The sequence below is a fragment of the Trachypithecus francoisi genome, unplaced genomic scaffold (genome assembly GCF_009764315.1).
Source record: "Trachypithecus francoisi isolate TF-2019V2 unplaced genomic scaffold, Tfra_2.0 Lachesis_group6, whole genome shotgun sequence".
NCBI lineage: Eukaryota > Metazoa > Chordata > Mammalia > Primates > Cercopithecidae > Trachypithecus > Trachypithecus francoisi.
The window spans coordinates 49,246,792-49,260,159 of NW_022681471.1; the positions used below are offsets into that span (position 1 = coordinate 49,246,792).

The window sequence follows — 13,368 nt, forward strand, 5'->3', positions numbered from 1 at the left end:
CCTGTGGTTCTGCCATTTTAGCATTTGATCATGAAAGACAGCACACATGTAGAGTCACACGCATACACAAGATGTAGAGCTAAATTATTTATTACAAAATGAAAAACTGGGTAATCACCACTCATGTCAAGAAATAGTGTTAGCAGTCCAGAAATGCCATTGATGTCCCCTCCAGTCATCCCCCTTCCTTCCCACTAGAGCTAATAATAATCCTGAAATTTACGGTAACCATTTCCTTGTTTTTCTTTATATTTTACATCCTAAGCAGTATAGTTTAGGATATTGCCTGTTTTGTGAACTCCATATAAATGGAACTATACAGCATGTATTTTTTATGGCTGGCATATTTTATTCAATACTATATACAATGAAACTAAATGTTCATGTCCTTCCCCCAAAAAATTACATGTTGAAATCCAAACTTCCAGGGTGATGGTATTAGGAGTTGGGGCTACTGGAAGGGATTAGTGCCCTTATTAAAGAGACCCCCGAGAGCTCCCTCACTCTTCTATCATGTGAGGTTACAGTGAAAAACAGCCATCTGTGAGGAAGAGGGCCCTCACCAGACACTGAATCTATCACCTTGATCCTGTACTTCCCAGCCTCCAGAACTATGAGAAATAAATTTGGTTTTTTTTCATAAGCCATAGTATTTTGTTATAGCAGCCTGAGCTAAAACATTATGTTTATGATATGAATCCATGTTTTTATGTTTAGATGTAATTAATTTATTTGCATTGATGTATAGTACACTGTTATTGAACATATCACAGTTTATGCTATTGTTTTGTTCTTCATATAAATTTAGTTTATTTCCAGCTTTTCAATATTATATATAATGCAGCTATGAAAATTCTTATATATAACTCTCAGTGTACATGTACACAACTTTCTGTTGGGTAGTTATCTATGAGGAGAATTGCATGTTTAATTGTAATATATGATGCCAAACTTCCAAATTGGTTGTATCAGTTTACACTTCCATCAGTAGTGATAAGAGTTCTTGGTGCTCTACATCACCATCATTGCTTGTTATTATCTGCCTTTTTCATTTCATTGATAACTAATGAAGCTGAGCACACTTTCAATTTTTTGGACAATTTAGATATCCTGTTTTACGAAGTGGTTGTATTATTCCCATTCTACTATTGGCTTATATGTCTTTTTCGTACTAATTTGTAGGACTTTAAAAATATATTCTGCATCTGAGCTCTTTGTCAGTAACATGTATTGCAAATAGCTCACCAACTCTGTGGCATGTCTTTTTACTCTCTTTGTGGTGTCATTTGACTAATGGAATGTCTTAATTTCAATGGAATGATAGTTATCAGTTTTTTCCTTTATGATGAGTACTCTTGTGTCTAGTTTAAAAAGTCTGTGCCTACATCATAGTTATAAAGATATTCTATATTATTTTCTAGAAGACAGATGTATAATTGACCACAAATTAGTTTTTGTGTATTGCATTAGGGTTTTTCAGAGAAACAGGACCAATCTATAGCAAATATATATAGCATATATATTACATACACACACACACACACACACACACAGAGAGAGAGAGAGATTACAAGGAATTGGCTCATGTGATTATGAAGGCTGAGAAATCCCAAGATCTGTAGTCAGTAAGTTCGAGACAGGCTCAAGACCCAAGGACAGTTGATTTTTCTGTTCAAGTTTGAAGTCAAGAAAAGACCAATGTCCCAGTTCAAACAGTCAGACAGAAGTTCCCTCTTATCAGCCTTTGTATTCTATTCAGGTCTTCAATTGGTTGGATGAGGCCCATCCATGTTAGGAAGGGCAATTTGTTTTATTCTGTCTATCAATTAAAATGTTAATGTCATCCAGAAATACCCCAGGATAACATTTGAACAAATGTCTGGGCATTCTGTGGCCCAGTCAAGTTAACACATAAAATTAACCATCACATGTTTAATGTGAGGTAGGGGTCAAGATTTACATTTTCCATATTATATATTGCAGTTCATTCAGTGTCATTTGATAAAAGTTATCCTTTCCTCCAATGCTTAACAATGCACGTTTATTGTAAACCAGCAATCCGTAATGCATGGGTCTGTTTCTGGGATCTCTCTTTGATTCATTGGTCTCTTTGGCTATCCTTGGATTAGTATCACAATAAATTACTATGACTTATAACATGTGTCAATATTAGATTTTATAATTAGCAGACAGAGCAAAGTCCTCCAGATTGGTATTTTTTCAGTAATGTGTAAGTTATTCTTGATTTTTTGTGTTCGTATATCTTTAGAATCGGTCTGTCAAGTTCCATGAAAGGAAGAAGGGAAGGAGAGAATGAAGGAGTTTTGTTTAGGATTGCATTGTAATTATAGGTCAGTGAGGAGAGAACTGACATCTTCCTAACACTGAGTCTTCCAACCCATGACCATGGTATATATTCCATTTATTTATTTGAAGATCTCAGTAACATTCATCATGTATTGGATTTAAAACTTCCATTTTGTAACTGTTTTTTTGCTGACTAAGAAATGCAACTGAATTTTGTATATTGTCATATCCAGACCACTTGATGAACTCATTTATTCATTCCAAAATTTTTATATATGGACTCTTTTAGATTTCCTAAATTACAGTCATGTTGTCTGTGCGTGACAGTTTGATTTCTTCCTTTCCAATTCTCTACCATTTCTTTCTTCTTCCCTTTCTTCCTTCCTTTTGCCTTCCTGCCTTCATCTTTTTTTTTTTTTTTTCCCCCGCTGGCCTAGGACCTACAGTCAAATTTTAAAAAGATCTGGGGCTTCCTTATCTCAGTTTCAACTTCAAAGAGAAAGCTTTCTATACTCACCATTATATTTTATGTTTGCTCTATGTGTTTTATAAACATATTCTAACAAATCAAGGAAGTCCCCTTCTGTCTCTTCCCATTTAATAAGGGCTTCTATTATAAATACTTTTTTTCTTCACCTGTTAAAATAATCATGATTGTTAGACTTTATTCTTTTAATGTGGTAAATTACATTAATTGATTTTCAAATATACCAATCTTTCATTTCTGGAATACCTTAACTTGTATGTAGTATATTATTATTCTCATATATAGTCAGATTCTTTCTTAAATTTTTTCAGTTATGTCAATGAGTTACATCGACCTATATTTTTCTTTTCCCATAATGACCTTGTCGGGTTTTGATATTAAGGTTATACCAAATCTTAAAATGACTGCTGAGTATTTTCTCTTTTTTAATTCTCTGGAAGACTGTGTTGGATGGATATTATTTTCTTCACTAGTGAAGTTATCTGGGTCTAAAATCTTCTTGCTCGGAAACATTTTGGAAGATTTTAAATATGAATTTTATTTATTCCTTCTTATTTATTTATATTGAAATCTTCAAGATGAGATTTTATTTATCTGAATACAGTAAGTATTGTGGTTTAACCACCTGTACCTGATAAGTCAAATAATTCAAATCATATTGATCTATTTGTGTTGCCTGTTGTTTCTATTCTTACTCATAACGTATTTTTTTCATGCGCCTGATTATCTTTGTGTGTGGATATTGTATTTGAGCAATTGTTGTAATAATTTAAGGCCTAAGATGATAAAAATCTTACTCTAGAGAAGATTTTATTTGCATTGGTCAGGCCCATAAGAGTGCTTCCTGGCCGGGCGCGGTGGCTCACACCTGTAATCCCAGCACTTTGGAAGGCCGAGGTGGGTGGATCACAAGGTCAGGAGTTTGAGACCAGCCTGATCAACATGGTGAAACCCCGTCTCTACTAAAAACACAAAAAAATTAGCCGGGCGTGGTGGCGCACGCCTGTAATCCCAGCTACTCAGGAGGCTGAAGCATGAGAATCGCTTGAACCCGGGAGGTGGAGGTTGCAGTGAGCTGAGATTTCACCATTGCACTCCAGCCTGGGTGACAGGCGAGACTCTGTTTCAAAAAAAAAAGTGCTGCCTGTCTATTACCACCATAATATTTGTTCAGAGCTTACAGTTCACTAGTCCACCCAGATGATGCAAAGCCAAGTTACAAGACTTTGTAAGGGCCAGTATATTTTTGGATTACAATTTCCCTGAAGGTATAAACATTTGAGGTTCCCAGCATACTATGGGTGATGGTTTGTCAGGAAACCCTCCACCCCTTTTGATGGGCCTTGGGCTCTGATTTCTGTTACTATAGCGCCTTGAATGTGCCATAAGTTCCAAGCAGTTTAGCACAGGCTTATTGCTTAACCACAGATGCCTTCAATAAAAATATAGCTCTAAGTCCTAGGCTTACCTCTCTGGATGCTTCTGTTCTCTTATAGTATAACATAGTAATTCCTCACGATTGTATTAACTTTGTAGCCTTTTAGAGATCTGACTTTTTGTAGTTTTTTTCAATGGGTGGGTTGCTCTAAATCATCTAGTCCGCCATTACCAGAAGCAGATACACACACACACACACACACATATATACCTGTTTTCATCAACGGGTATTTGAATAATCATGCAAGAGGATGCAAAGATGAATATGGCACAGTCTCCATCTTTAGGGGGCTTATAGGGGGATACGAAATGGAAAGAGCCAATTACAAAATCTAATGAGTGTAAACAACAGGGAAATAACGGTGCTTAAAGAACAGATAAGGGATCTAGACTTGAGGGTTCAGGGATGGCTCTTCTTTCAGAATATGATTAATTTCTTTTTATATCAAAAGTCCATTAAACAGAAGAGGAGTTAATAAGCCTCTACTCCAACCTTTGTGAACCCAGAAAGCAGGTTCAGCTATGAGTCAATTGGAAAACAGCTTTTTCTGAGACTGAGATTTTCTGAGCAAATCACCATGTATCAGCATAGGGACCACAGAAGCAGGACAAGATCACATCTGATCTCCCACATCTGACCATCTCCCTGATGAGCTACCACTACTCTTTCCCAGTGCACGCATGCACACACACACACAGAGACATGGAAAAGTACAAGGGTATATGGTACAAAAACCTTTGTTAAGGGCAACATGAAGGGTAGAGACCCTATGTGTAGCTGCAACAGGGGAGGGAAAGATCACTTCCAGCTAGGGTGGCTTCAGAGGCTGAGTGATGAGGGTTGGGCCTGTAAGAATGAGCAGGACCAGGACCTCTAGGGGGAATAAGAAGGCAGTTGGCAGGAAGTAAATGACACATAAGGACAATGAGAGGGAAGAATAAGGCATACTTGGGGCACAGTGAGTGAGGGCAGAGAAGTGCATGACTAGGTTGGGAATGTGTGTCCTGGGGCTCAATTCTGATGGATGCTGAATGTCAGGATGAAGAGTGCAGGATTTACTCTGTGGGTGATAGGTTTACTGTCAGCACCTTCAAGCAGGAGAATGGTAGTTAAAAGCAGGGAAGAGTAAAGTTTAATTTGATGGTAATATGCAAGATTTATCTGAAGGAAGGGGCAGGGCTGGAAGCAGGAAAATTAGAGAAGAGATTATTTTAAGAGTTCAAATGAGAAATGGTGAAGCTCTAAGGTAGTGACAGATTCAGGAGATACAGTGAAGCAGGAAGGAGGGCTTTGTCTGTGGGAGAGGGAGAAATCAGATGTCTGAGACCTTGATTTCAAGTTGGGGCAACCTGACCATTTAATAAAGATAGGCCGGTATAATTAATGTAAGACCAGGAACTATAGTCAAACAGCTGAGTTTTCCCTCCCTACCTCCTTCTAGGTGCCGCCCATCATCTGAGGCCCAGGTCAAGGTCCTTTTCCTCCTTGAAGCTTTCTCTGTTTATTTCCAGCAAACCTGGCCATTGCCTTCTCTGAGCGCCTATTGGCTCATTGACAGTGGCCCAAAGTCACTGGCCTAGTGATTTTTCCTTTAGCTCTTTCTCCAAGTGGCCTTATATGAAGAGGCTTTCTGCCTACCCAGAGAGCATATCATTCACCAAGGTGAAAGATCTTCCTCCTCTGATACCTAGCCCTTTTCACTTAAAGAACACGGTAAAGTGCTAGATATCGGTAGGTCCCTGAGAAATAATTATTGATTCATCAGTGATCACAGGGAAGGAAGTTGAGTAGAGAAAATGGGAGATAACATAGGGACATATTGAGATAGTAGTCCTCATTCTAAGACCTAGGTTGGTTCTCAGGCCTGGCAGTAACCAGCTTGCGTAACCTTGAACAGTTTACTTAAATCTCTCTGAGCCTTGGGTTTCTCATTCATCTAATGGGGCAAAGACTCTTTACTCACGCTGTTGAGAGGGTACTTGGGATACCCCACTGTCCTACATAAAGCAGCTATCCCTGTGTAGGGCACATGGCAGGCACTCAGTTAACAGTGAGGTTCCCAAAGGTCTCTAGAGGAAAGTATTGTTTCCTTGTGGTTAGCCTTTGTCTCCCTTATCCTGACATACCCCAGTAGATATATAAGAAATAGTCATGATTGCCTTTTATTGAGTGCCCAAGATGTGAAGATCTTGGTGTGTTACAGAGGTGATGTCAGCACATTAGGAGTGACTTACCCAAGGACACACAGTAGTGATGATTTTCTCTGGGGACTCAGAGAGGTCTCCTGACTCCAGTTTTCTGTCCAGACAGAAGAGGCATCCACAGTGCCTTGTTTTTCTGTGTCTCATATACCTGTGCTTCCCAGATGTTTATCTAGAAGTTAAAATAATGGGGCAGAAGAACAACTGATGGTGCAGTATTTTTTTCCATCTCATAATCTATTGATCTGATAACGCTGAAGCTCATATAGTATATATAGTTCCTCTTACTATATTTCCAAATGATGCCTCTGATAGCTATGCAATTTTTTTAATTTTTTAATTTATTTTTTTTTATTTTTTGAGATGGAGTCTCACTCTGTCACCCAGGCTGGAGTGCAGTGGCACGATCTCGGTTCACTGCAAGCTCCACCTCCTGAGTTCACGCCATTCTCCTGCCTCAGCCTCCCAAGAAGCTGGGACTACAGGTGCCTGCCACCACGCCCGGCTAATTTTTTGTATTTTTAGTAGAGACAGGGTTTCACCATATTAGCCAGGATGGTCTCGATCTCCTGACCTCGTGATCCGCCCGCCTTGGCCTCCCAAAGTGCTGGGATTGCAGGCGTGAGCCACTGCGCCTGGCCAGCTATGCAAATTTTTATTGCAAAATCATGTATTTTATGGGAGGTTGAAGGAACTATTTGGTGAAGGTCTACTATGTGCTAAACACTTTATATAGCCATTTTTATTTATAATTCACAATAATCCTGATACAGAAAATCTTACTCCCATTTTCTAGAAGAGAAAACTAAAGCTCACAGAATTTTAGTAACTTTTCTAGGTTGACACAACTAGTAAGTGGCAAAGCTGGTATTTTAGCTTTTGATCTCCACAGTAAATAGACTGGTTGCTATAGTATATGTTATATGGTGACCATGTGATGTCACGCACATAAAGGAATTCAACACCTATTGATGAGGATGATAATAACATGAAATAATCTCTCTTGGGTTTAGACATCTGGGTTGTGGTGTTCATAAAAATTTAGTTAGAGTAAAAAATCAATGTATTGTACTCAACAAAGCCTAGCCCAGCTTTCGCACTAGGTTGAAATGCCACCTAATCTGTATATTAAAAGCTCATTAAAACCTAAGTGTGTAGAAGAGCATTCTTGTCTTTTCTTCACTAAATTTCTATTTTTGGACCTGTGCCATACTGTTTGGATTATTACGAGCTCTCATATGTTAAACAACTAGAACCCCTTTATCATGACTTTTATTAATTTCTTGCCTATCCTCTCCCATTTGATTTTTTTCAAGAGACCTTTGAAGAAAAATCTACCAAACTTCCAAATGCTGGCAGGGTGGGGGGCAGGAGTAATAAAATTCACAGCTTTACAAGACTGAATCATCATCCCATCCAGGAATCTGGTATCCTAATTGTCTAATTATCCAACAGGCACATTTCTTTTCAATTATTTCAAAATTTAGAATTTACTTTAGATCTTCAATAACTGCTAAAAGTTGATCTGAAAATAATCAGGCTCAAGACCAAGGCCCTTTTTAACCTGGCTTGTGAAGTGGTTTCTGTATAAGAGGTAATTAGTGACCTACCTACTTCAAGTACTGCAATGAAGATGAAACAGAAAAAGGCAGTGGGACAATATGATATATAATATTTTGGAATGTATTAAAGGAGAGCAAGACTTGAGGTAGCAAAACCAGAAAGGGATCTTCCACCATAGACCAGGAGTGGGGAGTTGTTTGCCTAAAAAAAAGTAGCAAGAGTGGAGATGGAAGAAAAGTGGGAAGATCCAGAGATATTTAGAAGAGAAGGTTAAGATTACTTGGTGGCAGGGAGGAAGAGGGAATGAGGGATGATTCCCAGTGTGGGCTCTAGAGCCATCTATTAAGATAAGAGAAACGAAGAGGGGGGAGTTTTGTGTGTGGAAAAGATCAAGGAAGGATGGTAAAATCACTTGGGACATATTGCATTTGAAGTCCTTCAGGGACATTCAGGTGGATATATCTAATCGTTAATTAAAATGGATCTGAATCAAATTTATACTGAAGTTCATGTAGAAAAATAAACATACAAGAATGTTTAGGAAAAAAGGGAATCTACTGAGGGGGCCTAGCTCTACCAGATATATGAAATTATATATGCTCTATAATTCAACTGGTATATGGATAGCAAACAGACCAATGAAACAGAATAGAAAGCCCAGAAAGTTTTCCAAGTACATACGGAAATTTGATATGTAATAAAGGTGGCATCTCAAATCCCTAAAGCAAAGATGGACTTTCTGATGCCAGAACAACTGACAAACCAATTGGAAAAAGAAAACAAAAGATCCATGAATACTTTATGCCATACACAAATATAAACTCTAAATGTAAAGAAAACCATATGAATACTAGAAGAAAACATGGGTGAATGCTTATTGGACCTTATGTAGGAAAAGATTTCTTAACTATGAACCGAAATTTAGAGGCAATAAAAGTTTAATAAATTTGACTACTTTTTTTAATGCATGGCAGAAAAACACCATAAACAAAGCCAAAAAGCAACTGACAAACTGGGGACAAAATTGCAACATATGTAACAGTTAATGTATTAAGAAAACTTGAAAATTGAGGTGAGAAAGACCAACAACCCACTAGAAAAATGTGGAAAAGACATGAACCGACAATTCACAAAGAAAGATATTTAAATTGTCCTTAAACAGAGATAAGGCAATATAAAATGCCATTGATACTACTTCTCAACTATCATATCAGTGAACATTTAAAAGAATGTCATAGGTTATGTTGGGAAAGGTGTTGGGAAACAAAACACTATATTACTGGTGGGAATGCAAAAATAGGTCTGAGATTCTGGGGAGGGAATAGCCTGGAGATGTAGCTCTGGAAGTCATTGGTCTTTACAGGAAATGAATGAGATCGAACAGGGAGACAGAACTTGAGGACTGAGGAGAGAGGAGGCCCAGGACAGAACCCTAGGAACACCGCCACTCGAAGTGGCAGCTCAGCTTCCTGGCAGGCACCACCACCCTGGGCTCTGAAGTCAGGCAGAGACGGTCTTGAAAGCGGGCTCTGGAGTTCTGGGGCTGAGCGCTCTTGGCAAAGTCGGGTACCCTCTTTGATCAGCTGTCACGCCTGGCGATAATGGGCATCACAGAGAGATACCCTGCGGATGCTGTGAGATGCGCCAGGTAAAGCACCTGGGGTCAGAAAGCCACCCTCTCCTCCTCTTCTCCGTGACTGCCCTTTGCTACACAACCACCCCGACCCCGACCGTCCCCAGCCTCCCGGTCCCTCGAGGATGGATGGTGAGGTGGGTCAGGGAAGGGGGGCCGAGCTCGGGTGACGCGGCGCTCACGTGACCCGCCGGGCGCCTTACGTGGGCACCAGCCCCCGCGCCCGCCCGCCCGCCCTGCGGTCCGGTCCCGGCGCCCGCGCAGAACCAGCTGTCTGAGCTGTCCGGGCGGCGGGGGAGCAGCGAGCGGGCTTCTGCGAGCCGGAGGAGGCACAGGCCTGTCCCGGGTCCCGGGAGGTCAGTGTGAAGGTGGGCGCTGCCGGCAGACCTGGGAAGGGGAGGAGGTGGCTGGCAGTAGGAATAGGGAGGGGGTGGAGAAAGGATCCGGGAGATTGGTGAGGAGGGGGATGCGGAGTGGGCGGGGGTGAGGGCGGGGGAGCCTGGCCCGCCTTCTCAACGACCCCCTGCACTGAGCCCTCCATCCATTTTAGTGCTGGAAATGGGGTATGGGGGAGCAACCCTGCAGGGCAACAGTGAAACGTAGACGTGTTCTGGAAATAAACCCCTCTCACAATCTACTCCCATGGAAACATCTGACCTCCGCAAAAATGGGGTGGCGCTGGGACAGGTTGCTTCCAGGGTTAGGGGACACAGAGACAAACGCAGTTTGGAAAGCATCCTGGTTTGGTGCCCGAGGCCTGGAGAGAAATGGCGGCTGGGGTGCGGGGGATGTAGGGGAGGAAAACGTTAGATGAGAAGGGCCTGGACTCAGGAAAGGGAACCGAGTCCCTGTGAGACTGCTGAGCGCGCAGCCCCTACCCCTGTCTCCTGTCTGTCCACAGGTCTGCGCGTCTGTTCCCAGCGCTCTGCGAGGCCTGAGAAGGAGCAGCAACCTGTCCAGAATCCCCGCAGGTCCGTGAAGGTGGTTGGAGGGGAACTCCATGGACAAGGCCCTATAAGGGTTGAGAGTGTGGAGGGCCCGGCCAGGGCCGATTGGGGTCCCTGCCCATCCCCCACTCACATGAACACACACCTTACCAGGCTGAACCAGGGCAGAGAAGGTGGCAGGGCCTGCCAGGCAATGGCTGGCTCACGTGTGTGGGAGGAGTGGCAGGCTACGTGGTGGGCAGAAGGCCCTCTTGTAGGCCCGGCCAGCTTAGGGGAACCCTCACCAGGGGTGAGATGCAAGTACTATCCAGACCTGCATTCCACCCCACCCACTCAGTCTCCCTTGTCTCTTACTTGTCTCCTCTTCCCTCCATTCCCATCCCCCAGGACAGGAAAAGGAGGGGAAATCTCGACATGGAAAAACCCTACAATAAAAATGAAGGAAACCTGGAAAACGAGGGAAAGCCAGAAGATGAAGTAGAGCCTGATGATGAAAGAAAGTCAGACGAGGAAGAAAAGCCAGACGTGGAGGGGAAGACAGAATGCGAGGGAAGAGAGAGGATGAGGGAGAGCCAGGTGATGAGGGACAACCGGAAGATGAGGGGAGCCAGGAAAAGCAGGGCAAGTCCGAAGGTGAGGGCAAGCCACCAGGCGAGGGCAAGCCAGCCTCCCAGGCAAAGCCAGAGAGCCAGCCGCGAGCCGCCGAAAAGCGCCCGGCTGAAGATTATGTGCCCCGGAAAGCAAAAGAAAAACGGACAGGGGGACGGACGATTCCCCCAGGGACTCTCAGGAGGACTTACAGGAAAGGCATCTGAGCAGTGAGGAGGTGATGAGAGAATGTGGAGATGTGTCAAGGGCTCAGGAGGAGCTAAGGAAAAAACAGAAAATGGGTGGTTTTCATTGGATGCAAAGAGATGTACAGGATCCATTTGCCCCAAGGGGACAACGGGGTGTCAGGGGAGTGAGGGGTGGCGGTAGGGCCAGAGGGGCTTACACGATATCCATACCTTTAATGCCTTTGCCTTCCATTCTGACTTCTCTGATGAAATATTGCTGGCCCTGCTTTCCTGGTAGGTATTGCCAGGCCCAATGCTTTAACCTTAAGCTGATACTTTGCTTAGATGTCAATCTCGTTACCAGCAGCCTTTTGACCCAACTACAGTGCTCTATATTTTAGTAGAGGATTTTCACCCATGTGCATGGAAAAGATGTTCATGGTACATTGTAAAAAAATAAAAAATAAAAATAAAAAAAAGTTTGCAGAACCGCATATACAGTATCAGCCCGTTTTTATAAAAATGTAAATGTTTGCATAATGCATTTGTGCACAAAGAAAACTCTGAAAGCATGTACACTAAAAAGTAGCCAATGGTTATTCCTGAATGGTAGCCAAAAATGAGTTCAATCATCTGCTGGGTAGGTACCTCCATGCCATTCTGCTGTTGTTGTGCCCATCCTCATGTCTTCCCTAGGTGTAACTAGGTGAGTAGGCACTGCTACCCCTTCTCCTGTGTCTTTTATCATCCTATGGCGGAGCCATAGGATGTGATTCTTTTTCTTTTCTTTGCTGTCATCTCCACCTTTTCTTAAAGGATATGTCCTTTTGTCATAATAATAATTTGAAAAACTAAATGAGAAAACAATACATAAGCAATTGAACTGTTCAGTGAGCCTATGAGGGTAATAAAGACACTGAAATTTCTGTTGCCAGAACATAAAATGGTAAGTAAAATTTATATTACCTCTGAGACTAATAGCTAAAGGTATCAACCTGGCAGTTACAACAATCCATTGCTGTAAGGGTCAGTCTTGCCATCTGTGAAATGGGAATAATACTTATCTCACAGGACTGCACAGTGGATCAGATGAGGTATTGAACATGTGAGCTGTCCTTACAGTAGCAGGACCCAGCACCCTGTCAGACACTTAAAAGAAGAGCTGAAGGTAGGGTTTCACCTGTCCCCAGAACAAGTCCAAGCAGCTGAGTAGAGGATGCCATCCTTCTCTGGATACTATCATATCTGCTGGGCACTTCTCTTCTGCTATGCCCTGTATATGTACTGTCTGCTGACAGCCGCTGATATAATGGAGTACTCATGGTGACAAAGCCCTTCTGATTCCCTACAGTCCCCAAAGGGCCACAGTTCCAACTGCAGGTGGTTCTACTCTAGGGCTTCCTGGAGCCCACTGTATTACACAGTTCTTAGCAAAGTAGCCATTAACATTTTTAGTTCATTTTATATTTGCTTACAGCTTCATTTCTCTTCTTAAGACTTGAGACATTTTGGGTCTACTTGGGACTGTGTCCTGAGTCTAACCTATTGACTAGATAATGAACTGTGTTTGAACCAAATACCCTACTCCAGTACCACAGGTGAACCCTATCTAAATTTTTGTACCTTTCTAAGTGTGAGTTTTCTCTAAAAAGCCTTGTTGGCTGGCCTACCATACAAAATCAAGGGACTTATCCATACATAATCACAGAGATAACCCTGTGTGAAACATCCCTTCCCATACTAAACCACTTGCAACTGAAAGAGGTACAGTGCTCTTAAAAACATTAAAAACTCTCAGGCATTTTTATTTAGCCCACCAGTATATTCCCTTATCAAAACAGACTTTTAAAAAATTCATCCTGATATCCCTTACACTGTCCTTGACACATATATTTAACAATTACTTGATTATGACTGAGTCAGGAGCCCTGAGGTTTTGGCCCAGTGTATCCTTGGGCAAGTAATTTCACTTGTCAAAAATACAACTTGAAATTCAAAACTAAATAATACAGGAGA

General features: G+C 41.9%; 1 protein-coding gene and 1 long non-coding RNA gene across 2 annotated transcripts in view; one reads left to right on the forward strand and one right to left on the reverse strand.

Annotated features, from left to right (window-relative positions):
- LOC117078560 overlaps positions 1-13,368 on the reverse strand; it is a 42,887-nt gene that overhangs the window by 10,445 nt on the left and 19,074 nt on the right. Inside the window, exon 2 of the long non-coding RNA XR_004435017.1 lies at positions 6,467-6,605. This is a non-coding gene — a long non-coding RNA (uncharacterized LOC117078560). The remainder of the gene's footprint in view (positions 1-6,466; positions 6,606-13,368) is intronic.
- On the forward strand, positions 9,813-11,846 carry TCEAL3 (transcription elongation factor A like 3). The gene is given in 6 exon segments (XM_033202118.1): positions 9,813-9,997; positions 10,531-10,600; positions 10,969-11,120; positions 11,123-11,314; positions 11,317-11,550; positions 11,553-11,846. Coding segments are annotated over 4 exon segments (654 nt in total). The 5' UTR covers positions 9,813-9,997; positions 10,531-10,600; positions 10,969-10,990; the 3' UTR covers positions 11,651-11,846.